This window comes from Myodes glareolus, chromosome 20 (assembly GCF_982192425.1).
Source record: "Myodes glareolus chromosome 20, mMyoGla1.1, whole genome shotgun sequence".
Classification (NCBI taxonomy): domain Eukaryota; kingdom Metazoa; phylum Chordata; class Mammalia; order Rodentia; family Cricetidae; genus Myodes; species Myodes glareolus.
In genome coordinates, this window is record NC_142045.1 from 50,807,707 (window position 1) to 50,833,950 (window position 26,244).

At 46.4% G+C, this 26,244-nt stretch overlaps 1 protein-coding gene across 2 annotated transcripts in view; it reads left to right on the top strand.

The window, feature by feature from the left end:
• The window catches only part of Zmat3 (zinc finger matrin-type 3), a 33,162-nt gene extending 7,191 nt beyond the window's left edge, over positions 1 to 25,971 (top strand). For both annotated transcript variants that reach the window (XM_085682324.2, XM_048429876.3), the window contains exons 3-6: positions 15,258 to 15,377; positions 16,998 to 17,164; positions 17,284 to 17,384; positions 19,008 to 25,971. In XM_085682324.2, coding sequence (XP_085538450.1) covers positions 15,258 to 15,377; positions 16,998 to 17,164; positions 17,284 to 17,384; positions 19,008 to 19,216 — 597 coding nt within the window. In that variant the 3' untranslated portion in view covers positions 19,217 to 25,971. The remainder of the gene's footprint in view (positions 1 to 15,257; positions 15,378 to 16,997; positions 17,165 to 17,283; positions 17,385 to 19,007) is intronic.
• Positions 25,972 to 26,244: the final 273 nt, after the last annotated feature.

Below are 26,244 nucleotides of genomic sequence, written 5' to 3' on the forward strand. Positions count from 1 at the left end.
AGAGAGAGAGAGAGAGAGAGAGAGAGAGAGAGAGAGAGAGAAAGGGGGGGGCAGGCATGAAGGATGCAGAACCTTTCCAGCACTTGGGAGGTAGAGAGCAGGGGAATAGGAAGCCAAGGAAGCCCTCAGCTGCTGAGCGACTTTGAAGTTAGCCTGGGCTACATGAGACCTTCTGTCACTTTCCTGCAATACCCCATCCAAAATATAAAGTAGAGCCTAATTAAAAAAAAAAAAAGACGTTTGGGTATGACAATGCATGTTTCTAAGTTAGCTGCGAAGCAAAGGTTTGAATGAGGCCAGTGTTACTGGTGATTGTTAGCATGAACCTCTCCTTCTCCATCCTTTCCTTCTCTCTTCCTTTAAAGCAAGGCAGAGGAGTTTGTGTATCAGAGTGTGGAAGAGGACAATCTTAGACATGAACTTTGGATTGTATGTGCATGGCGTGTGTGTTTGTACATGTTCCTGTGTGTGGGTGCACATGTGTGTGGCAGTATTTGGAAGGCAGAGGTCCATGTTGGGTGTTTTCTTCAATCACTCTTTGCCATATTTTCTGAGATAGGGTCTCTTCCCATACTCAGAGCTCACGGCTTGGCTAGTGGGCCAGTGAGAGCTCCAGCGGTCTGCCCGTCTCCCTCCTTCCTCAGGGCTAGTATGGTCTCCACAGCAAGTTCTAGACTAGCCAGAGCTACTTAGAGAGATTCCTTCTCAAAAACAAGCAAACAGAAACTGAATGCCAGGATCCCAACTCGGGTCCTCCTGCTCATGAGCCAAAGGCTTTACTGACTGAGTCATCTCTCCACTGTCCGAGATTTGGATTTCTTTCAGAGAAGTAGTTAGTATGAGAGTGAATCAAAGAATATGTAATCAGAGCGTGATCGTGTGGAATGGAGACGAACATGACCCAACATGGAAGGAAACCATAGCAGTATTAGCCTGGAGTCAGAAATGGTGGCACCTGTAATTCTAGCACTTGGAAGGTGGAGGCAGAAGGACCCATAGTTCAAGGCATTCTTGCCACATAGTAGCCCAGAATTCCAGAGCATCCTGGGGCTGCTTGAGACCCTGTTCACATAAAACAGAAATGTCAGACTGAAAGATGGGTCAGTTTGTAGGGATCAGTGGGTGGTGATAAAAGACAACCATTAGAGGCAAGGGTGCCCCCAGTGGGTGAGGACCCACTACGCTCTAGTGGCAGGCGGAGGGGCAGTGAGTGCAGACTGGTAAAACCAACCGTTTACGATGAAAGGAGATGGCAGATGTCAGGCTTTATTTCAGGATGAAAAACCTGCTTTGTGATTGTTCCTTCAGGGTGATATCATGGGCGTACATCTGTTAGTGTAGTCACATATTCATAAAGGAAAAGGCCCTGTGTGAATGCACTCTCTGAATTACCTAACCCTCTTTGGTGAGCTGATGCCGCTGAAATCGAAGCTTCCTATTGCTCAGTGTGGTAAACAGCCATTGTTCACCAGAGTCCAACTGTATCACATTCCAGTACTCAGGATACATTGGTGATTGCTCTGTAAACCCTTCCCTCAGCCTCGTCTCCGTTTCTCCTGACATCTTCATGTTCCTGGTCAGGAGCTGCCTTCTCGAGCCATGGGTGGGCATCACAGACGGTTTATACTCCAGGCCATTTAGCCCAGTCATTTAGCTATTTAGCAGCCTTAGCTGAGTCATTTATGTTTTAACGAGGCTATCTAATTTTTCACTTTTAAAATTATGGCTTTGCTTATAACTTAATTTAAAATCAAATTTTTATAAGAGAAATGAGTTTTCATTTTATTGAAATTTGTCTGCATGCTCAGATTACTTAGTGAAAGCCTGGCATGGAGAAATATAATAGGATTTCATCAGCATAAATACCCAGAGGAAGAAATTACTTTGAGGAGGAGAGTAGCAGAAATTTTTACATTTATGTATGTGTATTTTTTACATTATGTGTGTGTGTGTGTGTGTGTGTGTGTATGAGGTCGAACTCAGGTTATCAGACTTTATCTGATGAGCCATCTTGCATATAAGCAGAGACTGCTCATTCCTTTTTCCAGCTGCCCAGACCTGAATAATAACACAGAAACTATATTAATTACAATATTGTTTGACCAATAGCTTAGGCATATTTCTAGCTAGCTCTTACATCTTAAATTAACCCATTTTTTTTATTAATCTGTGTATTGCCACAAGGTTGTGGCCTACTGGTAAGGTTCTGGCTGGTGGCTGACGTCTTTTTTCTTCTGCAGGCAACTGCGTAGCCTCTCTCTGGCTCCGCCTATGCTCTCTGTCTCTTCCAGCCTGGCTATATTCTGCCCTACTATAGGCTGAAACAGCTTTTTTTATTAACCAATGGTAGTAAAACATTCACAGTATACACATCAGGTGAATCCCACATCAGGTTCCTGTTGTTTAGAGTGTTTTGGTTTAATGTTTCTATTGCTGTGATAAAACACCATAACCAAAGATGGGGTGGGAGAAGGTTTGTTTCAGTCTACCATTCTCAGGTTACACTCCATTTCTGAGGGAAATCAGGGTAGGAACTAAAGCAGAGACCATGGAGGAATGCTGCTTATTGGCTTTATCTTTACGGTTTACTTGGTGTGCTTTCTTAACACCCCTAGATCATCTGCCAAAGGGTAGTACCACTCTCAGTGGGGTGGGCCCTTCTATCAATCATTAAGCAAGAAAATGCCCTAGAGACTTCTCTATAGGCCAGTCTTCTGAAGGCATCTTCTCAATTAAGATTCTCTCTTCCCAGATAGTTGAGGTTGTGTCAAGTTGACAAAAACCAATCAGTACAATTGACCACTTGTTATTTAACACACAAGTACATCACTTATTAAAACATAACCTGTCCTTTCTTATTCATCCCGTGATCTCATCTAAATATCATAATATAAACATAGTATAATGTTAAAAGTCCCTCAGTCTTCAAAAGTTTCGATACTTTAAAGGTCTAAGTTTTCTTTAAAAATTCAACATCTCGGGGGCTGGAGAGATGGCTCAGAGGTTAAGAGCATTACTTGCTCTTCCAAAGGTCCTGAGTTCAATTCCCAGCAACCACATGGTGGCTAACAACCATCTGTAATGAGGTCTGGTGCCCTCTTCTGGCCTGCAAGCATGCACGCAGACAGAATATTGTATACATAATAAATAAATAAAAAATTCAACATCTCTTAAGACTTCAAAGTTTCTCTAAAATACCTAAAGACTTTTTGAAATGGGCCTTATAGCTGTGGGTTCCTGTAAAACGGGAAAAAAAGTTAAATACTTTCTTACACCAAAAGAAAAGAAGCAGGACACGGTTAACATTCAAAACCAAAGCAAGACCGAAGGAAGTCTGACAGTGTGAAGGTCGGTGTCCGACATCTGGGACTCATTGTCTTCTGGGTTCCCAGGGCCTGAGCAGCTTCTGCTCTCTGGCTCTGCCATCTACAGCACACAGTGTGTCTCACAGGCGCAGGCAGGCTCCACTCCACAGCTGCCGTTGTTAGTGGTCCTCCTGTGGTACTGGCATCTCAAACATGTTGGTGTTTCCTCTGGAGCTGGGCTGCACCTTCACAAAAACCTCCTGGGCTCTCTTCAGGGACTTGACTCACCCCAGCGTCTCTTCATAATCCCTTCAGCCCTGGAGCTTCTGTTACAACCGAGGCTTCACCTTCACCAGTAGCCTCTCCTCGCCTCTCACAGTGCCAAGGGTACCACTTGAGAAACTTACACATTACCAAGTGAGGCTGCCAGTGCAAAGTACAGCCTTGGCCCCCTCTGGACTACAGCTTGCGTGTGTAGACTCTGCGGAAACGCTCCCCAGAAGACTTCACCTCAGTGACGCTGGTCTTTATTAATCACAGCCGATTTTTCAGCCCCTGCTGTCCAGTATTGATCATCCCAGCAAAGCAGAGGTTTTACTTCTCCGGTTCTGTTCTCTTGTGAATCACAGCCGATTGTTCAGCTGCAGCTGACCAAAATGACAGGTGCTTAGATCAGAACAATGAATGCCCCTGATAGAGACAGTAAGCAGCTCTCAGACTTCCCTCTGAACTTCACAAGCCAGGCCTCCATCCTGTACACTACCTCGGCATTCATGAGCTTCCAAGTTCCCACAATAGCTCAGTAGGCTCCGAGCACTCTATTTTTTTTGGGTCCAGTTCCAAAGTCCTTCCCCAGTCCTCCCCAAACACAGCATAGTCAGGCCTGTCTCAGCAGCTCCCCACTCCTGACACCAGTTCAGGTCTCCATTGTGATGACAAACCACCATGACCAAAACTAAAGTCTGGGGGTGGGGGGTGCTATTTCACCTTAACAACTCTCAGCTTACACTCCATCACTGAGGGAAGTCAGAACAGGACCTTAAGGCAGTGACTGATGCAGAGGACATGGAAGAGTGTTGCTTATTGGCTTCCTCCTACTGGCTTGCTCAGTTTGCTTTCTTATACACCCCAGGACCAACTGCCCTGTGTTGGTACTTCCCCCCTTCAGTGGACTGGGCCCTTCTACATCAGTCGTTAATCAAGAAAAATGCTGCATAGACTTGCCTAAAGGCCCGTCTTAAAGGAAGCCTGTTGCATTAAGATTTCCTCTTTTCAGATACTCCTAGATTATGTCAAGTAGACAAAACCCAGCCAGCACAAATATGCAAAACTGTATTTCATTTCTTCCCCCCAAGACAGGGTTTCTCTGTGTAGCTTTGGAGCCTGTCCTGGAACTCGCTCTGTAGACCCGGCTAACCTTGAATTTACAGAGATCCGCCTGCCTCTGCCTCCCGAGTGCTGGGATTAAAGGCGTGTGCCAACACTGCCCCCGTGTTTCATTTTGCTGCTTTGGAGGACTGTACTGAGTGAGGAAATGCAGCTGCTTCAGTGTTGCAGCTACTCTAGGACCTTGTCTGAGTAAACGAGACTTCATCTGTCCAGAGATGCTCTCCTACATCCAGACAGATTCATAGAAATGGGTTAGATCAAGATATGAGAGTTAGCCAATAGGAGGCTAGAGCTAATGGCCAGGCAGTGATTTAATTAATACAATTTCTGTGTGATTATTTTGGGTGTAAGCTAGCGGGGTGGCGGAACAAAGGGACCCACGCTCGCTACAACAGTTGGTTTGCTTGATCAGCACTGGCGATTAAGCTAGTGCCCTTGTGCGTGCTAGGCAAGTCCATTACTACTGAGCCACATCCCCAGCCTTTTACACTTGGTCTCACCAAGTTGCCCAGCTGAACTTGAACTAACACTTGTCCTGCCTCAGCCTCCCCAGCAGTTGAATTACAAGAGTACCACCAGGCCCTACTCCCTAGTATCTTAAAGGATCTTCATAAGAATATTTCAACCATTAGATGAGGTCAAAGAAAATGATCCTTGGGTACAAATGTGATTTTTATTACACTGGAAGCTTGGCCCATTTACCTGGGGAGGAACCCTTGCTGGTTCTCTTGTTCTGCTGTCTAGATGGCAAGTGCTTCCAGTCTTCGCAACTCTCCTTACTCAGTTACTGACTGGATCCTGGCAGCCTGCTGCTTCTCCAGTTGAGTCAGCTTCTCATTTCCCCCTTCAGAGAGACGTCTTTGCTTGGGACCAGTTGGGCTCTCCATCCTGTGCTTTGGGTTTTCCCAGCTGTCCCCATCTCTTTACTTTCAGGCTATAAAAAACTCAGGCTAGGTCTCTTCTGAATATATTGAAATACCAACAGCAACCTTCCCTTTATTTTTTTTTCTTTTTAAGAAAAATCATTATTTATTCTTCAAAAATTTTATACATATATAATGTATCTTGGTCATATACCCCAAGTTTCCCCTTCAGCTCCCCTCTGGCTCCTTCTAAATATGTCCCTCTCCCACCTGCATGTCTTCTTTTTTCCTCTCTCTCTCTCTCTCTCTCTCTCTCTTTTAAGACAGGGTCTCATTTTGTAGCTGTCTTGGAACTCACTTTGTAGACCAGTCTGGCTTTGAACTCACAGAGATTCACCTGTCTCTGCCTCCCAAGTGGTGGGATTAGAGGTGTGCGCCAGCACGGCCAGCTCATTTTTAATACATACTGTTTTATTTATTCACTGAGTTTTCACATCTGTATACAATGTATCTTGATTATATTTACCTACCATTCCCTTCTTCAGCTCCGGCATCCTTGTTTCCCTCCCAACTCCATGTCCTTTTATTTTTATTTTTTCTTTAAAAAATAAGTCACTGGGTCCGATTATGTGTTTGGGTATGGGGCCACCCACTGCACATCCCCTGGGAACTGGGCAGCTTAGTAGAGTCCACACCTCTGAAGATCAGCGATTCCACCCCCCAGGAGCTCTCACCTGCCAGTAGCATCTCAGCTAGAAGTGGGATGTCGTGCACCCACCACAGCACACGGGGATGGTGGCTGGCTTGGTCTTGTGTAAGTCTTCTGGAGGTAATTACGGCTGCTCCGGGTGAAGCTCACTGATTTGCTCTTTTGATTTGTGTTAGTTGTTTTGGATCATGACTCCGTGTGTAGCCTTTCCTATTTCTAGAGTTTTCACTTGCTTGTCTTTTCCTTCTTCCCCTTATTTCATGTTTATACTAGTTGCCTCCACAAACTGCCACCCACGTTATCACATAGAATGTTCCTTTTTAAAAAAATCTTAGATCTCTCTATCTTACCCCATTTTTTATCCGTTTGCCCTCTGGGTTGCTCCATACAACTGTTTCTTGGATGACTTATTTTCTTTTTTTGGTCCCCTACCCCTATTTTCTTAAGGCAGAGTATAATATAGTCACAGTACTCCAAAGAAGAGAGAGCAACTCTGTATCCTTTTGTATCCTAAATGTGTTGGTTAGTTTTATGTTACCTTGACTCAAGGTAGAGTCATTTGGGAAAGGGAACTCGACTGAGAAAAATGCCTTTATAATTGTCTGTAGGTGAGGCTGTGATTTTCTTGATCAATGACAGATGTTCAAGGACCCAGCCCATTGGGTGCAGGACCATACTTTGCCAGCTGGTTTTGGATGGTATAAAAAAGGCTGAGCAAGTCCCGGGGAGCAAGCTGGTATACAGCAGTTCCTGCTGACTTCCTCAGTGGTGGGCTCTAAGCTGTAAGATGAAGTAAATGCTTCCATCTTTAAGTTGCTTTTGGTCTTGGTGTTTTATCACAGTAATAGAAACCCTAAGACAGCAACAAACCTCACTTTTAAATAAATAATATGGGGAAGTAACAGGAAGTAAACATTTCTCATATATTTCAAAAAAGTGTCTGCATTTTGTCTCATGATAGAAACACAGCTTAGCTCTAGGTTGAGAATTAAAGCCTGTTCTCCATTGCTTACACTCATCTAATATTGAAGAGAAACCTTCCTCCATGTTTTATTTCTTTGTAGGTGACCTGCTTTAATTTTCTCTCCTTTGGTTTCCTCCTTGTGTTAGCTAAGGTTTTTGTTGCTGTGAAGACATCATGATCACGGCAACTCTTATAAAGGAAAACATTTAATTGAGGGGGCTGGCTTACAGTTTCAGAGGTTCAGCCCATTATCATCATGGCAGGAGCATGACAGTGTCCAGCCAGACACAGTGCTGGAGAAATAGCTGATAGTGCTACGTCCTGCAGGCAACAGGAAGCCGACTGACAGTCTCAGTGAGGGAAGCTTGAGCAGAAGAGACCTCAAAGCCCGCCCCCACAGTGACACACTTCCTTCAACAAGGTCACACTTCCTAATAGTGCCACTCCCTTTGGGGGCCAACTTTCTCTTTTTTCCCAAATCACCACACTCCTGTAAGGTTTTAGGCTTTTCTTTTATTTGTTGAGCCTGAAATTTCACATTGATGGATGTGTTGGTTCTGGGCCTTTAAAATTTGTTCTGGATGGCACTAGCAGATCCCTTCTGTTTGTTTTCATCCATTTTCTAAGCTCTGGAGATGGTGAAATTTTTTAAAAAATATATCCTCTATAGCCCCCTCCTTCTAGAAACCTCACAATCCCTGTTCCTTGACTGAGGACTTTCTCCCTCCGTCACAATTTATTAACATATAGTGATGCACTGGTAAACATTTTGGATTTTTGACTGCTGTTTTTATTCAGTATCTGTGTTTGTCCCTGGGGCTGCCATTCTGTGACCCTCCCTCCTCCAGGGTTGCCCAACACTGTGGATGATACCACTCCTGTATGTATCATGTTTTCCTACACCTGCATTCACAAGTTAAACTAAGCATGTGTGCACATGGCTGTAACTCCTGTTGTCTGAGGGTGGCAGTGACTGTAGCATGGACCTTCCTGTTGTTGTTGGTTTATACTCTTACTTGTTGGCTCTTGTGGGGGGACTACCACCCAGCTCCCAAGTAATTACATGGAGGGTTATTCTTACTTATAAATGCCTGACCTTAGTGTATTCCATCTACCTTTTGCCTCTGGGCTTTTACCTTTCTCTATTTCTGTATATCTTCTTTCCTTCTTATTTCTTGTAATGTAGCTGGGTGGCTGGCCCCTTCTTTTCTTGCTCCTTGATCCTCTCTTCCTTCCCCGGATTTCTCTTCCTATTCATTCTCTTTGCTTGCCAGCCCCGCCTATCCTTTCTCCTGCGCAGCTATTGGCTGTTTAGCTCTTTATTAGACCAATCAGGTGTTTTAGACAGGCAAAGTAACACAGCTTCACAGAGTTAAACAAATACAACATAAAAGAATATAACACATCTTTGCATCGTTAAACAAATATTCCACAGCATATACAAATGTAGCATATCTTAAGATAATGTTCTCCACCACTTCCTTCCTTTACAGTTCATGGATAAATCTGCCCTCAGCATTGGCACGAACCATCCCAGCACATAATTTTTTCTTTCCTTATTAAGCTGCGAACTTTTACCTTTTCACTTCAAGGGAATGCTTACCAGTTTCTCTTTGCCGTGCATGAATGCCAGCTTTGTAGCGCTTATACCAAGGTGCCGTCATGATGTGAAATGAGGGCTCCTGGCACACAAGTGTTGTGATACAGTGGCATTTGTCGCTGGTTGGTGACTGTGGACTGAGGTGGTAGCAGGTTGAGCATAGGTGTACCAGAGGGAGGGGTGAGTCACATCCAGGCAGATGAAGCATGGCAGCTGGATGTTTTACCATGTTCCTCATGACTGCAAGCATTTTAAGATATGTGGGTCTCTATTCCTGGAGTTTGCTGTGTAATATAGTAATACACCAAAGTGAAACCGAAGGGTGAGGGCTGGCCGCGTTACCTGTCTCTTCCGTTCTAATTATTACTCCACTTATGTTTAATTTTAGAAGTGATCTTGATTTGAATGAAATATTATGTTGATTCTATTTATTTATTTGTTTCTGTTTTTTGAGATGGGATCTCATTATATAGCCTTAGTTGTCCTGAAACTTACTCCATAGACCAGGCTGGCCTTGTATCACTGAGATCTGCCTGTTTCTGCCTCCCAAGTGCGGAGATTTAAAGTGCGCATCTAGATCCATCCATTTGCCTACAAATTTCAAGATGTCATTATTTTTTACTACTGTATAGTACTACATTTTATAAATGTACCACGTTTTCTTTATCCGTTCTTTGGTTGAGGGACATCTAGGTTGTTTCCAGGTTCTGGTTTTTCAAGTAATGCTGCTATGAACATAGTTGAGCTCATGTCCTTGTGGTGTGATTGAGCATCCTTCGGGTATATACCCCACAGCACTATTGCTGGGTCTGGAGGTAGGGTGTTTCCTAATTTTCTGAGAAATCGCCATACTGATGAGGTAACCCAGACCCAGAAAGACAAATATCATATGTATTCACTCACAAGTGACTCCTAGACATAAAGCAAAGAAAACCAGGGTACAGTTCATAACCCCAGAGAACATAGACATCAGAGAGGACCCTAAGAGAAACAGACATACATGGATCTATATAGGAAGGAGAAAAAGACAAGATCTCCTGAGTAAATTTGGAGTGTGGGGTTCACGGGAGAGGGGAAAAGGGAGAGGGAGAAAGAGAGGGGAACAGAGAAAAATGTATAACTCAATTAAAAACAATAAATAAATGTGTGTCACTTCACCCTCTGGGTTTTATTTTTTTAATTTGATACCCGTCCCTTAAGTAGTGAGGCTTTTGATTATTCCTTTTCAGAGCATCCTTTTTAATAGTATGACATCATGAATTTAAGGGTGACACTAGTGTCTATTTTGTAGTATTACAACCTGTCTGATATGTGTTATTAGAGACCAGGCTGGCTTCGAACTCACAGAGATCCCACTGCCTCTGCCTCCCGAGTGCTGGGATTAAAGGTGTGCGCCACCAATGCCTGGCTGGGTGGCTTTTGACACAGAACCGTCAAGTCAGTATGTATTAAGTAGTCTACACAGTTCCCTGTGCCTGATCTTGTTTTGTTTGTTTGTTTGTTTTATGTAGCTAAGCCTAGCAGTTGGGAGCTGGAGCCAGGGTGGCCATGTGTTCAACTTGGCTTCGTAGTGAGTTCCAAGCCAGCCTGAGCTACCTAGCCTGCAGAAGCAGCAACAAACTCAACCAACGCAAACCAAAGGGCGGACATGGATGGAAACCGTCTGCACTCTGCGCTCAACTGTCTTCATTTCACCCGCTGTCTACACATAGCTCCTCCTGCCCCTGGTGCCCAATCCAAAATGAAAGCTTACATGTAGTTCTAATGTCTTCTGTAGTTTGGGCAGGCTGTTCCTCCACCGCCTTTTCTTCGTGTTTGCCTCCTTTAACGACTTTACAGGGTTTGTAGAGTGGTTCAGCCTTGGCCTTGTTCACTTGGGTTCAGGGTGTGTAGTTTTGGGTGATAGTACTACAGACACGGTGCTCTGTCCGTCCTGCTGCTTGAGTCATGAGAGGCTCTCCTGATGTTGTCTCTCAATTAAGGTGGTGCCTACAAAGGGTCTCCTTGGAAAAGACACTGTTGATCTGTTGAATAAGGATCAGATGGAGAGAGATTTTGAGGCCACAAGTGTGTTTTTATCATCACACTTTTGCTCAGTGTTGATTTCCATGGGCAGTGGCTGTAATTGCAGTGGGGTTTGCCAGATAGTGTGGGCAGGAAGCGATGGTGCTGGGGCTGGGACCAGGACTTTGTTCCTGCGAGGCCTTTGCTCTCTCTTGTCACTGAACTGTGTCCCTAACCCCTTCTCAATTCTTAATTTCGAGATACTCCTGTGTTTGCTGCTCTAGTTGGAGGTGTGAACCTGGGAAAGCAGGGTCTAAAAATGAGGCAGACTAAAGAAAACCTCATGCAATAGTAAATTTCCTTCAGTGCACCACATGGTTTCTACTCTGAGAGTCACTGAGTAAGGTGTAGAACCACAAGGTCAAGCCCAATGTGGCAAAAACACTTCTTTCCATAGAGGCTCATGAATAACAACATCTAAAGAAAACTCGCTCTTGTCTGCTACACCTGGGAGGAACATGAAAACACATCCCAAGAGCAATTCAGTGTTTTGAAGAAACTGAAGTCCCAAGACTCTTGTCTTGTTTTCTTGGAGTGTTCCCACAACTGCTCAGAATTCCTCTCGCAGGACTCCGTTCTTGCACTGTTTCTGACACTCCTGTCACCCAGGCAGGCCTTGACCTTGTGTGACTCTTTCCTCATCCTCCCAACTAGCTGGAATTACAGGTGTGGACTACCAAGTCTCTTTTGTTTGTTTGTTTGGGTTTTGAGATGGGCCCTCAGTACATACCTTGTACCCCTAGCTGGCTTGGAGCTCACTCGTTGACTAGGCTGGCCTTGAGCTCACAGAGATCCACTTGCTACTGCCGCCTTAGTGCAGTGTTAAAAGGCGTGCACCAATATGACCATCTACCATCATGTCTTCAAAGTGTTTCAGTGACCCCCATTTCCCCCAACTCTGTATCTTCCTCCTCTGCCCCCATTGGGTCCCAGTGACCCCGTTTTCTCCTGACTAACTCTGTGTCCACCTCTTCTCTGGAGAGATCTTCTGTACAGCCGTCTCTCTTCCTCCGCAGCCCACATTCCATTCTTTCCTTAATCCAGCCCACGTGACTTTCATCGAGCGGTGCTCCATGTGATCCTTCCCAAGACTGATTTTTGACCTCTGTCTTTTCGAGTTCCCACATGAGTTTGTTCTGACTTTGCTTGCCTTAGGTTCCTTTCCAATTTGTACTCTCGTGTTTTCCTTTAGTTGTCTATTGCTCTGGCGAAGACTTCAAGCCCTGTATTGAGCAGGCGTGGAGGGAGTGGACAAATCAGTATTTTGTTCCTGATGGTAGTGAAAATGTGTTGGGACTTGTCTGAGAGCTGACGTGGTCACCTTCCCAGAGACGCCTCCCTGGCACAGACAGAAATAGGGCACCCCGTGGTTTCCTAGTTTTGTTCTTCTTCTTTAATATTATTCCCACCACAATACCTGATTCTTTTCTCCAACCAGTATTTACGGGTTACCTGTTGTAGATCAGAAAGCATTCTGGGCATGGTGGAAAGCAGGGTGGTGGAGGTCCTTCTTTTTAAGGAGTCTACAGCTCAGAGGAGGGGGAAAAACAAACAAATCGGGTTTGGTGCTGTGGTACTGCGATAAAGTGACATCAGGTGATGTGGTCATGTGATTGACATATGTACACATGTGCAGCACATGTACAATCATGTACACATGAATGCAGGGACATTCATGAGTTGTCTTGGAAGCTGACACTTCACAAAGAGAATGATCCAGACTTGCAGAAGGCTAAAAGAGCCAATTCCTAGGCAGAATTCACAGCAGGACAAAGGCCCTGAAGCCAGCAGCTCAGGAAAGCAGGCCAACAAGCTAGGAGAATGGCAGGCAGGGGGAGGAGTACTTGGGGAGACACAAATGTGGGAGGTAGGCGAGGTCAGAGCAGGTAGGACCTTAAAACACCTGTCTGTGAGACTTCTGTAGATTTTCTTTGTGGTGCTGGGAAATCAAACCTAGTTCTTGCCCATGCTGGGCAAGCACTCCCCTGCTGAGTACATTCACAGCCGGTAGTGGATTAAGAGAGGGAGGCTACCTGGTTTGATTTATGCCTTCAGTCAATGTCACTGGTTTATGAGAATTACAAGGGGACCAGACAGAGAGCCCGGTGGGAGGAGCTACGGCTGCACGTACCAGGTGTCAGCAGTTTGTGTCCCTATATGGTTGGTGTCACTGAGAAAGATGGCAGGGCTGGAGACGGGTTTGGGGGCGGGCTGATAGGGCTCGCCAATATATTAGATGTGCTGGGTTTATGGAAGTGTAGATTTAAGCACAAGAGGGCCTCGGCAGCTTTCTGAAGTAGTGGGTGGGTGGTGGCATTTATGGATATGTGCATGACTTGGATGGTGACGAAATGTCCTGTTGGAAGGAATCAAGGAAACAAGAAGGTCCTTGGGAATGTGACTGTGAAAGTCGAAGACGCAGCCACAATCTGGGGACCCACAAACTTACTCATTGTCTTAGGGCTGGGTGGTAGCTCCGCTGATGAACGTGTGCACAAAGCCTTGGGTGGATCTTCATCACTGCAGAAGCTGAACGTGGTGGAGGCAGGAGGAGAATGTGCTCAAGGTCCTCTTCAGCCATGTAGTGAGCTCCAGGGCAGCCTGTGCTGTGAGACAGCCCCACTCCCCCGCCTTCACGCTTATTCACTGTCTCATGAAGTTGTGAGGCCGGGCAGAGTGAACTAGAGTTGGATTGCAAACAGAGAAGAGAGCCCAGGGTGGGCCTCCCCACTGCAGAGCTCAAGGGCTGGTAGAGGAGGAGCCGTGTGAAGAGGAAAGAGGGAGCCACAGAGGAGAGGACTTGCTGAGAAGGACCGCTTCTGGGAGCAGCGAGATCAATGGTTGTGTGCCGCGCAGAGCTCCTCGAAGGCACAACCATAGAGGGGAGCAGAAACATGGGGGTGGTATAGCTAGAACATTTGGATGGCAGGGGATGAAGCTGAGCCGTCTTCAGGCTGTGTGCTAGTCCCTAGTTCACTCCAGGGAGTAAGCAGGTCGTGGATGGTGAATATTGGTATGTAGGTTTAAATTTCTCAGTGTGGTTTAGCAAGTAATGAACTATTTTCCCCGTACTCAGTGTGCATTTAAAGATTTGTTTTTATGTGTGTGTGCATGCCTGCATGAATGTATGTGCATCGTGTGTGTGTGTGTGTGTGTGTGTGTGTGTGTGTGTGTGTGTGTGTGTGTGTGTGTGTAGCTTCCAGAGGCCAGAAGAGGGCATCGGTCTCGTAGAACTGAAGTTACAGGTGCTTGTGAGCTGCCTGATGTGGGCGCTAGAAACTGAGCCCAGGTTCTCCATAGTAGCGGCGAGCTATTTGAATTTCTGGGTCGTCCTTCCAGCCCCGCCACAGGACTTTTCATCTTTGCCACCAGTTGCTGTTCATTTATCAGCTCATGGAATATACTCGTGTCAATTTTAACAATGACAACCAAAACATGGTGAGAAAGGCCATTCTGACTGGGCATTGTGATGCATAGTAAGGGCTGTGATGAGCCCATTTGAAGCCATGGTCTGCTGGTGCCCCACCCCCACTAGCTCCTCCACTGTCAGGTACAGGTGATCTCAGAGTCCTACGGGGTCTCTGTGGGCGGTGAATGAACTGAGGTTCATCAGAGCCCTCGCTATGAAGTGACCCTCCATTAGTGCTATTTTTGTAAAAATTATTGTATTAGCTGTCTCATGATTTGATTCTGAAGTCTCTTAGATCAGAGCATCTCAAGAGTCCTGCTGATGCGGTGGTGTGTGAACAGTGATGAGCCTTGGGGAGGATGTGGCTCCCGGGAGTGCGAGGCTTCTCCGGAAACTCAGAGGAAATTAGTTTCCTTGCCTTCAGTTTTTTATCTTCTCCCGATAAATATAACTGTTTGCTTATAAACAAATAGTAGACTCTGCCCTGCTTAGTTGTTATTGACACCTTGACGCAGCCCTGGGAAGAGGGAATCTCAGGTGAAGGGTTGCTTCCATCAGGTTGGCCTGTGGCCGTGTCTGTGAGAGCTTGTCTTAATTGATGATGATGATGAGGATGAGGAGGAGGAGGAAGAGGAGGAAGAGGAAGAGGAGGAGGAGGAGCGTCTGGACTATGTAAGAGAGCCGCTGAGCATGAGCCAGGGAGTGAGCCAGAAGCAGTGCTCCTCCATGGTTTCTGCTTGAGATTCTGCCCTCCTTCACTTCCTGCTCTGACTCCATGATGCACTATGACCTGGAAGTGTTGTAAGCTCTTGGTCATGGTGTTTACCACAGCAGCAAACTCCAGCCTACAACAGGCTCCCTGGCGTCAGTTCTGGCGAGGGTCAGTTGACTGCACACCTGTGCGTGTCCGCTGATCGCTACCTGATAAACTGTCCTCTTTTTGTTTCCCTCCAGGGTAAAAACCATGGCAAGAAACTTCGAAACTATTATGCAGCCAACAGCTGTCCTCCTCCAGCCAGGATGAGCAGCGTGGTAGAGCCTGTAGCCACACCCCTCCTTCCTGTCCCACCACAGGTGAGGCAGAGCAGTGTGAAGAGGCTGTCACGTGCATGTGGTGGTCATGACTGCAGGTCCTGTGACTCTGTCTGTCAGGGCCAGTCTGGATGATAGCACCCTGAAAGGTTCTGTGTACTCTTAACCCCTTGAGCTGTGCCTGCCAGTTCTTGACCCTTGAGATCTCTCATTGGACTTGACCGTGTTGTGTGAGAGGATGGAAAAATAGTTATGTCTATTTTTATATAGCTTTCAGAATTCTAGGTTAAATGACCATGTGATAGCTAGGCTTGGCCCTGGGGGAATAATTGAAGGGCTGGAGAGATGGCTCAGTGGTTAAGGGCACTTATGGCTCATGCGGAGGATCTGGATTCTGTTCCAAGCGCCCACATGTTGGTTCACAACCGTTTGTCACTGCAGTTCCTAGTCTGGTACACAGGATGCACATAATACATGTAGATAACAAACTCATATGTATAAAGTCTAAAAAATTCCACTAAAATATTGCTTATCTTGAATGCTGTTGATGCTGGCTTAAATCCTGCACACCAGGTAAGTCTATAATTGGTTTTGTTCTAGTGCTGGGCCCTGGCCTCATTTAGTATTTGCCATTACTTGGAAGTGTTAGCCTTATTATTCAAAGCGTGGTCCGTGGGCCAGCCGCATGGGCCTCATGGGGCCTTATTAAAAGCCTGGGAAAGCTCAGTAACTTTCCATGATGTCGCATATTTTGAAATGTTGCAGAGCAAAAATTTTTTGCCATCTTAGTGTTCCCAACTACCACGGTATAATGTTACTTTCCTGAGTGTTTCTCTGCTTAAAATGTGTGTAGGTGCCCCTGCTGGGCCTCCTCAGACTTACAGAAGATAAGCTATATTCAAAACGGCAGCAGGGGCACTTCCAGCCCAGTGGTTTTCACATTAGGGGTTCCTTCAGGATAGGTGCTCTAGAGTCAGGCGGCTGTGCCCTTCCTTCTTGGGAAACAGCCTGGCCCACCTTGTTTGTTTAGCACAGACCTCTGTGAAATCTGTTAGCACGGACAGATGTTGTGCTGTCCCCGAGAGTCTTCTCGTCCAGGTCACACAGTGCTGGTTTTTAAAACTGTTCTAGATAAGGTGTGGTTTCCGCAATCTTAACCATATGTTCATTTCTAGCCAAAATTTGCTTTGTAATAACTTTTGTTGACCCAATGGAATTTGATCCTGACGGCGTTTGGTTTCTTTTAACGTGTTGTCTGGCTTCACTAAGTCATTCCCCCTGGTTATTTACCCACACGTGGTTTGGAGAGTTTGTAGGACTGGAGCTTTCAAGACTTTGCAGCTTTCGTCTAGGCGGGCTGCTCGGTACACAGTTGGTGCTCAGTAAGTGTTTGCTGGTGGATATGGAGCAGACTTCCCTCTCTCTGGGGAGATTTTAGCCTTACTTACTTACTGCCTCCTGCCCTAAATGTTCAGTAGAGCTAGCATCATCCTAGTTGGTTCATAGGTAGTTAGAATCCAAAATGGGATAAAGGGTCTCCCAGTCTCTTCTCTGGAATTTGCTTTCTTCTTACAAGACTCAGTGCCTGCGGCTCTGGCTCTGTTCTGAAGGATCTCGGAGGAGTGGGAAGGCGTAACTGTCCTTCTGTGTCTTTCCTGGCAGGTGGGCTCCTGCAAGCCAGGGGGAAGAGTGATCCTGGCCACCGAGAAGGACTATTGTAAGCTGTGTGACGCCTCCTTCAGCTCCCCCGCGGTGGCGCAGGCCCACTACCAGGGGAAGAACCACGCCAAGAGACTTCGTCTGGCTGAAGCTCAGAGCAGCTCGTTCTTGTAGGTGTTGCCGTTGTCTCTGAGACCAGATTGTTATGGGAGAGCAGCTGTGTTTAAAGGACGAGATGAAAGGGAGCCCTGTTTGGATGTCTCACTCATTTCAAATTCATTTTCTCCAGGGACTCTGCAGAGGCAGGGCCAAGGCGGACCCGGAAGGAAGGGAGTGAATTTAAGATGGTGGCCACCAGGAGGAATATGTACACAGTCCAGAACAATTCAGGTATCCTGCATGCTCCCATGTACCTTACAGGTGTAAACAAATCTGCAAATGATAGCGGTAGATAGCCCCAAGAAATTAGGTTAGTGATTGTTTCACCGAATTGCTCTGCTGGCTGCCTAGACTGCTGTTTATTTCTGGTGTTCTTTCTTCCTTATTCGGTATCTTACTTATATTGCTTTTAAATCTTAGTGTTTTATAATTCCTCTTATAATTCTTGGTTTTTAAAATATTTGTCAGAAAAAAATATGCAAAGCACATTAGATAACGGGTCCTTTAAGGGCTGGGAAGATGCAGTCATGCAAGCTTGAGGACTCGAGTTTGATCCCAAGCACATATGGTAAAAGCCAGACATAGCAGTTCAAACCTCTAGCCTCAGGTGGAGATGGCAGATCCCTGGAGCTCACTGACCAAACAGCTTAGCTGAGTCAGCAAGCTCCAGGGGCAGTGAGATTGCATCTCAAAACATAAAGTGGAAAGAGATTGAGGAAGACACTTGGCATGCTCACACCATGCTCAGGTCTCATCTACTGGGGGAAGGGTGATTTTTGACCCAGGAAGTGAATGACGGTTTCCTGTGACGTTCTCGTGATGTGCACGTTCAGTGGAGAGCCATGTGTCTACAGAAGTGCTCTGTGTTCATCCTAGTCCGGGCAGCCACAGCCTCCAACACTGCATGCCCGCAGAGGCTGTTTGAATGAACAGTAAAAACCAAATTTCACTGGATTACAAGTGACGGCTAGTGACATTACAGAGGCAGAAAAGTCTGTGGTCTGATGAGTGCAGTTTCAATGCATTACTGGTTAGGACCAAAGTCAACTAAAAGACAAAGGTGGCCAGGCTGGATTTCAAAAACTAGGTGAGATGAAGGAGCCTCCCCAGCTGTGTTGATGTCAAGGAAAATGAGCTTTAGGATGCGGGAGGCAGAGATTATGTTCTCTATGTAGAGTATTAAAAATACAGAGACAGCTGGAGTGAAGGGTCTTACTGTGTTGCCCACACTGGCTTCAACTTTGCTACAATCTTTCTGCCTCAGACTCCCAAGTGCTGAATTACAGGCCCAAGCCACCATGCTTGGCTACAGTCTTTAAACACTTTATTTTTAAGAACCATCAGCATTTAGAACCTGGGCTTGTCTCTGTCATCAGTATCCTGACACTAATTGAAGAATCGTTTTATGTTTATAGATTGAACTTGTATATGCATGTAGTTAAAAAAAAGTCCATTTTGCTTTCCTTTATTTAGAGTCTGAATTGAAATTTAGAATTATTTCTTACAATGAGAATTGGTGGGTTGTTTTTACTAAGTGGGCATTCTGAGTATCTGCCTGTGTGTGTGTGTGTGTGTGTGTGTGTGTGTGTATGGACATGCGTGCAAAGGCCTGTAAAGGTGTGTCAAGGCTAAGATCAGTTTTGGGATATCTTTTTCTATTGCTCTCTAGCTATTTTTTGAGCTCACTGATCGACTGGGTTAGCTTGGTAATGCGTCCCCACGATCCTCCTGTCTCCACCTTTCCAGTACTGGAGTTACAGGCATAAGCCACAGTGCCTGGCTTTTCTGTGGGTGTTGGAGAGCTGAACTCAGATCCTTCAGCCATCTCCCAGCCCGATTATTTCATTTCTGCAGGTCCTTACTTCAATGCCCGCTCTCGGCAGAGGATCCCACGAGATCTCGCCATGTGCGTGACTCCTAGTGGCCAGTTTTACTGTTCGATGTGTAATGTCGGCGCTGGTGAAGAAGTCGAGTTCCGGCAGCACCTGGAGAGCAAGCAGCACAAGAGCAAAGTGTCTGAACAGCGGTACAGGAGCGAGATGGAGAATCTGGGCTACGTGTAGTGATGGCCGCCCGCGCTTGTGGAGAAACTGGTCCTGCCTGTTGTTTGCCTTCTGTCAACCTGCCTTGCTTTGTGGTCCCTGTGATACATACATTCCTCGTTCTTCCGCTTAGTATGAGTATTTGCAGTGGTGCCCTGAGTCATCATGTTGGGGTGGGGTCTGAGCAGGTGATGGACTCTCCTGGAAATACCGCACATACTGTCAAGCGACTTATATATGCGACCCACCTGCCCCGTCAGAAGTAACTTTTTATCTTGGCCAAGTTCTGTTTCACCAGGAGTAACCTGACTGCTTAGAGCTATGACCATTTGAAAAACGGCATCTCCTTTTGCGGTTTTAGTTTTATGCATATTAGATGAAAACTTGACTTCAGTTTGTTCTTCAGAGTATAGTAAAAAGGTAAACAGATTCCCGTTTCCTGACGTTCCCGGGGAGCCATCACCCCAGTGTGGTGCCAGGCCAGTACATGTGCTGTTATGGTGTGTGCTTGGGTGTCTCAGCAACAGTTCATCCCCTGTGGCGTGTCTCTGTAACTGACACACAGGCTCTTTTGAATCCAGACACTTCCAGAATACTTAGGTTCTTTTGAAGAGGTGACTTTATCTCCAGTTGTGAATTGCACACATTTAATCCCCACCGCCTCCTCCCTCCTACTTGGGTCAGCTTGTCTGCTGAGATCATTTCATGCCCTGGTTGGACTGTCAGTCTGAGGCCCAGATTTGACTATCTAACGAAAATATATTTTCGGATGATTCAAGGAAATGCATGGATGTGTTTGCGATTTCAGTTTGGAATCATATTTTCACTGATAATTACGTGAACACGTCATCATCTTGTGGCTTTTTGATGACTGTGGCCTGGCACCGCCCTGGCAGGTGATGGGCGCTCTAGGGAAGTACCACCCTCTGCTGTTTCTTCCGTGGAAAGTTTTCTTTTTTAAAAGCTGATCAAGTTTCAGTGTCCTTTCCAGTAGAAAAACACAGACGTTGTGTTTTCTCCTGAACCTCCTTGAAGAGTCTGAAAACACAGATGACTGCGGTGGCTAATGATTCTATTGGGATTATTATTTTTTTAAATAAAAAGCCATAGTGTCTGTCTAGATCGGCTGCCGGAGTGTTGTGTGAACCTGTGTTCACCGTGTTTCCTCTGTTTTCTACTTTTCTTCATGTGCTAAGAGCAGCGTGCCTGTGCTTCGCAGGGAAGCATCATTCCACAGAAGGTTTATAGCAAGCAGTATTTTGCACTATGACAGATGCCCATTTTATTATTCATGTCGCCTCTGGAAACCGCTGTGTAACCCTGAAAATCCCCCAGGCAAACAGGTGGAGAGGAAGGAAGCGCTCGCTACTCCCCTTTCCACTTTTGCTTCAGAACAGTTGAGACTCACAGTTAAAGGTCGGTTTTAGGATTAGCTTCTAGAACAGTACCCAGTTCAACCGTCTCCTGCTGAAATGAAGGTGTCTTGAAAAGTAGAACTATTTGGTGAAAGTATTCCCCCTTCGCAACAGAAGAAAGAGCAGTGTTCCCTTGAGCGTTCATCTCCGTTTGCAGCTCCCCATCCCAGAGCCCCTCCCTTCTGTGGCCATCTACAGAGCTGGTCAGTGTAGGGCCATTTAGCACGTATCTTGTTAGCCATTTGGTTCCTCATTTTGCTGCTAAGTATAATTCTTCGGTAGATTGAAGCATCGTGCCGGCCACTTGGTTCTGTGATTGTTTTAACAATCTCATTTGCTCTCTCTGCAGGGGTGTGTGTCTGTGTGTCTCTGTGTTGGTGTCTAAAGATACATACCCCCTGCCCCCTAGTTTTATGTGATACCACAGAGAGAATTTCACCTCATCTTTATCTCAGAATAACGTTGAAAGATTCTGGGTATAGATTTCCATTTTATAAAAGTGACATTCATCTGCTTTGAGTTTTTCCTTTGGGAATGAAGTCAAAGGATGTGTCTTTCCCCACTCTTCTGTATACCCCTCATCCCCCTGTACAGCCCCCATTTTCCTGTATGGACCCCACTCTCCTGTAAATCTCCCCTCTCCTGTATGTCCCCCCACTCTCTACACCCCCACTCTCCTGCACATCCCCCCACTCTCCTGTATGTACAAAAAAAACAGTGGACTTAACGGCTTGATGTGTTTTCAAGCCTCGTGAATTCAGGTTTCTAGTCTCCCAGTGCCCTTAATGGATGTTAGGGACGCCTAAGTATGGTTTCTTTTAGAGAGAAATGTTAGATTTATAGAGTTATTTCTATATTCCTTTGCACTTGTTCTACGACCTTCCAGTGCCAGGTTGCCTACAAAAACTCAACTTGTTTTTAAACTCTGGAAGCTGATAAGTAACTGCCAAGGTCATTGTCAGAGGTCGTGTGGACGCATGGAACGCTGGGAAGCTCCCTGGGCTGAGGCTGCACTGTTCAGTAGGTGGGGCCAAGGGTAGCGGGGTATTGAGACGACATGGTACAGTGTCCCGCGAAATGAACTTGGTGTCAAAATTATCCCATGTCTGACCAAGCTGTGGTGGCGTCTGAGTCAGTTAAGTGAGCTCTCTCTTGGTTTCATTTTGTGAGGCCTTGTCCTGTTATATGATGTGCTGTGGGATAACCCCCCCTCTTTCCCAGGAATCGTCTGTCTCATGATATGCCACAGTCATGGATGGACAGGCATCTAAACAAAGGAAGCCTTAGTCCAGAACGAAGTAGATTTCAGGTCCATCCATGTGCAGCATTGCTGTCCTCTCTCATGACTGTGTCTTGTTAGGAGGGCAATCGGAACACCCAGATCCAAGGCCTAAAGGAAGGGTCCACTTCCCATCTGGATCCCTCTGCCTTTGGAGGGCATCAGCTTTGAAGTCCAGCTACAGCCCATGTCCTTTGGTCGTTTAGACTTCGCCCTGAGCAGAAGACTTCGCTGGTCTGGGTTGGTCTGTGTCCTGCCACTTGCAAACACGTGCCTGCTGGTTTACGCTTGCCTGCCTGCCTCACACAAGCTGAATTTTGCATTGTTGTTTCCCCCCCCACACACGGTTTGTCTTGAAGAGAACTTTCTCCTCAAGTCTTTACCTTTTAGTTCACTGTGAGCTTGGGAGGTCAGCGAGGAGTTTCGATGCCCTGGCAGTGAGTGACGGACCGTGCTGAGAGAGAGCTTGTGTGTGTCCTGTGATCCGAGGCGAATCAACCCCCTCGCCCCGCAAAGCTGTCCTGCAGAGCTTTGAGTGGCCCGCAGTCTGCAGTCTAAATAAGGAGAAGAAATGGCGCATCTATGCATATATTTGACCACCCAGTTCGGTCTTCCTGTGACAGCGGGCTCTCCCATCCTGTGTCACCTGGGACCCAGCCTTGGCCGTCTAAGGATGGTGATGTGAAATGAGTCTGGGCAGGCAGGAAGTGTCTACACGGGGCTTTCTCTATGGAGGGGCTCTGGAGCAGCAGGCTGGCTCTGTAAGTGTCAGAATTTCGCTGAAAGTATTTACTAGCTGTGAGGCGTGTGCCCAAGCAGTCGAGTGTCTTTCGAGGTGGGGACGTATGCTGTAGGTGTATGCCGAAGTCTAATGTAGATAGTTGAACAGGTGTTTTAGGAAAGTTCTCCCTTGCCCTCCTACTTTAAGTCTCTCTTAGGAGTTTTTTATACGCTATAAAAATGCTTTGTTGCTTTTTGTTGTGGGTGAGTGAGTTCCCTGTGAGCCACCTTGTCAGTGTGGCCGAGTGGACACTAACTCTGTAACTAGCTTCTCATGAGACATTTGTATGAACGGTGTGTGGTGGCATTCCTTCCCATTATCAGTAGAGATTCTTTATGGAACTCCCTTTCTCTGTAGCTACCAAAAAAGTCCTGGCTTATGGTCCCATGTGACCTTGTGTCCGTTAAGCCCGAAATATGAGTGCCTTTAGCAAGCGTTAGCGTTTCACAGAGGGTAGAAATGACAGGATTTAATGCAACTAGCCGCAGTCCATAAAATAGCTTGAAATAGTAAAGGTCCTTGTCAATTCTGTTCTATGTCTTTTCTTCCCCCTTTCTTAGTGCAATCTCAATTTGCTGTTGGGTAAAACTGCATTCTATAGAAACCTGGTTACCGGTTTCTTGGATGGGCTACGTCTGGTTGCTGCAGCTGGCAGTAGATGCCGGGTTGGGCTATGTCCTGGTTGCCCTGGCTGGCAGTAGTTGCCTGGGTGGGCTATGTCCTGGTCGCCCTGGCTGGCAGTAGTTGCCTGGGTGGGCTATGTCCTGATTGCCCTGGCTGGCAGTAGTTGCCTGGGTGGGCTATGTCCTGGTCGCCCTGGCTGGCAGTAGTTGCCTGGGTGGGCTATGTCCTGGTCGCCCTGGCTGGCAGTAGTTGCCTGGATGGGCTATGTTTGATGATGCAGAGGTCTTGGCTTGAGATGCTGATGTTAGAAAAAACCTCCTACGCTGATCATGCTCTGGCTTGGTTCTTCTGTCGAGCAGAGAGAATTAATTATGTATCTGCAAATAAAGTGCATCGAGGGACAGCCTGGGACAGTAGTTCCGGGCCATCTAGTGTGGATGGAGGGGCCTTCCCAAGCAAGCCTGAGGCCTTTGAAAACAACAGTTTTCTTACTTTGATTAACTTAAAACTTCAAATTCCCCGAGTCTTTACAACCTTTTGAATGTATGACTAAGCTGATTTTTGTGTAGAAATAGTAATGCTGGTCTCTGTGTTTTATTATGGAGAATTGCGGTTATCTGCCAAGGCGGAAAGCGTTTGCAGCATACCCAGCGGTGGGTGTCCTCCTCTGCCAACATCTCCCCACCTGTGTTTCCACGTTTCTCCCCAGAAGCCCGTCACTGTGTTCGTCTGTCCATCCGTCCGTCAGGACACATGCCTCCGTATCCATTTCAGACAGTGCCCACGCTTTGGGTGTCGTGCACTGGGATTTAATATTTAACCGCTAATCCCTTAGCAAAGCCGCATGTGTAGGCCATAACATGAACCAGTGACCAGTCTTGGTTCTCTCCTGTGACATCAGCCTTCCTTGTTTTTGTTCTTGAGTGTGCTTAGAGTTTCCAGCAAGCCTGCACCAGGTCACCTGGCCCTCACAGGCTGCATCCCCGACGGGACTAGCTGTGAGCCCTCCCTGGGCGCTGTGGCCACTCAGTCTCCTATCCTGTATGTGGCAGAATCAATGCTAAGACAAGAGTCCCGCCCATTGAGGGGTGGGCGAGCCTTAGGGCTGTCTGCAGCCAGTCATGCTGAGGAAAACTGCCTGTCCCCACCTTGTGCCCACCTGCTCTGCAGAACTGAAGGGAGACTGATGGGCAGATAACTCAGGGCCCAAACCCGATTGCTTCTGGATATTAGTCTTAGGCTTCCAAAGTGAACTGAATGCTTCTTTTGGGCTCTTAGTAGGACTGTATTTATTTTTGTGAATTAGAATCTTGTTTTTTTTTTTGACATTTCACAGTTCTTTTGACATAAAGATATTCTTGGGCATTTGTTGTGGTTTTCTTTTGTAAAGGTTCATCTAGCCCAGGCTAGTCTTAATTCTGTCTACTATGTAGCCGGGATGACCTTGAACTCCCAATCCTCCTGCCTCCACCTCTCGGTGCTGGGATTGCAGGCATGTACCACCATGCCAGGCGATAATCGTAGTTTTTAAGTCCAAAGCAATTGCTCTACTCTCACTGCACTGTTGAACACCAACGAATGCAGGGGCTGTCTGATTGTTTTGTTTTTAGGTGGCGTTCATGGTCATTGTTAATGTAAGTGTTCCAGTAGCCCCTCCCTGTGGACATGGTGGCCTTTATCCCTGACCACTTGTGCACTCTCTACTTGACTCTTCCTTCCTTCCTTCCTTCCTTCCTTCCTTCCTTCCTTCCTTCCTTCCCTCCCTCCCTCCCTCCCTCCCTCCCTCCTTCCTTTCTTTCTTTCTTTAGAAGGTGATTCCGTATGTCAGGATGTGATACTGTCTTAGGGCAAAGACAGTGTCCATACTTGGGAACAAACCTCTTGGAAGTGGCTGGTCGTTGTTCTGCCTTCTTTTGGTACCTGAATACCAAAAGCCTGTCAAAGGCTCTGTAAGCCAGTGTGTCATTTTGTAAGAGTCTCATGTCGACTCTGCTCACCTGTGGTCCCCCCAGTCCACCGCAGTGACCTGGCGTGGGTTTGGTGTGTCGTCTTTGAAATGCCTTACTGGGTGTGCCAGGCTCTGTTGGCAAGCATCCCAGCGGTCTGCGGAGACCCATATGTCTTCTCTGGGATGCGTGCTCTCGATCCAGAAGCAACACGGATCTCGCTTTCAGTATCAAGGGTGCATTTTCACGCAGTGGTTGTCTTAAGCTAGAAATGAAGTAGAAAGCCAAGAGAGAGTTTGGAACCCCTCACGTGATCAATCACATGGCGAGCTGTAAATGTGCTTTTGCTGATTTACTCTTAAGAATGCAGCTGAGAAGCGCCAGTCCAAACCAGAGAGGTGGGACTGTGCCCAGGAATGGTCTCCGCTTGGGGGTGGAAGATCTGAGCAGGCATCGGGATTGGGGGCGGGGCTACAGAGCTGATTGACATGTCACAGGCTTCAAACCAATCAACTGTGAATTGTGAAATTGAAATAGCTTTTTCAGTTTTATTTTCTTCTGCCTATTAAATATAGAAGTCTGAATGTTATTTAAGCTTCTACTGCTTATGTTGATGGCTCATCTTGGCTGTGTATTCTCACATATGTACTGATTTCTGATAAAGGCTTGATGATATTGTAACAGGCTTTTTGTTCAGTTTAATAAAATGGTTTTTGAGTCTTGTCTCAAAAGTGATTATGAGTTGGAAATCAAGGGTATTAAATGGTTAGCACACAGGCTAACAGGTCTGTGAGGTTTCCATTCATGGTGGAGCATGGTCTACCGTACACTTTCCCTAGGCTTCCAATACCTAATTCCCAGTTCTCAGATTTGCTGTGGAATTGACCTAGCTCTCCCACCCACCCCCCAGCTAGCCTGGTACTGTCGTGTATTCCGTTTTGTTAATACCTTTTCCTTTGGTTTTTCGAGACAGGGTTTCTCTGTAGCTTTGGAGCCTGTCTTAG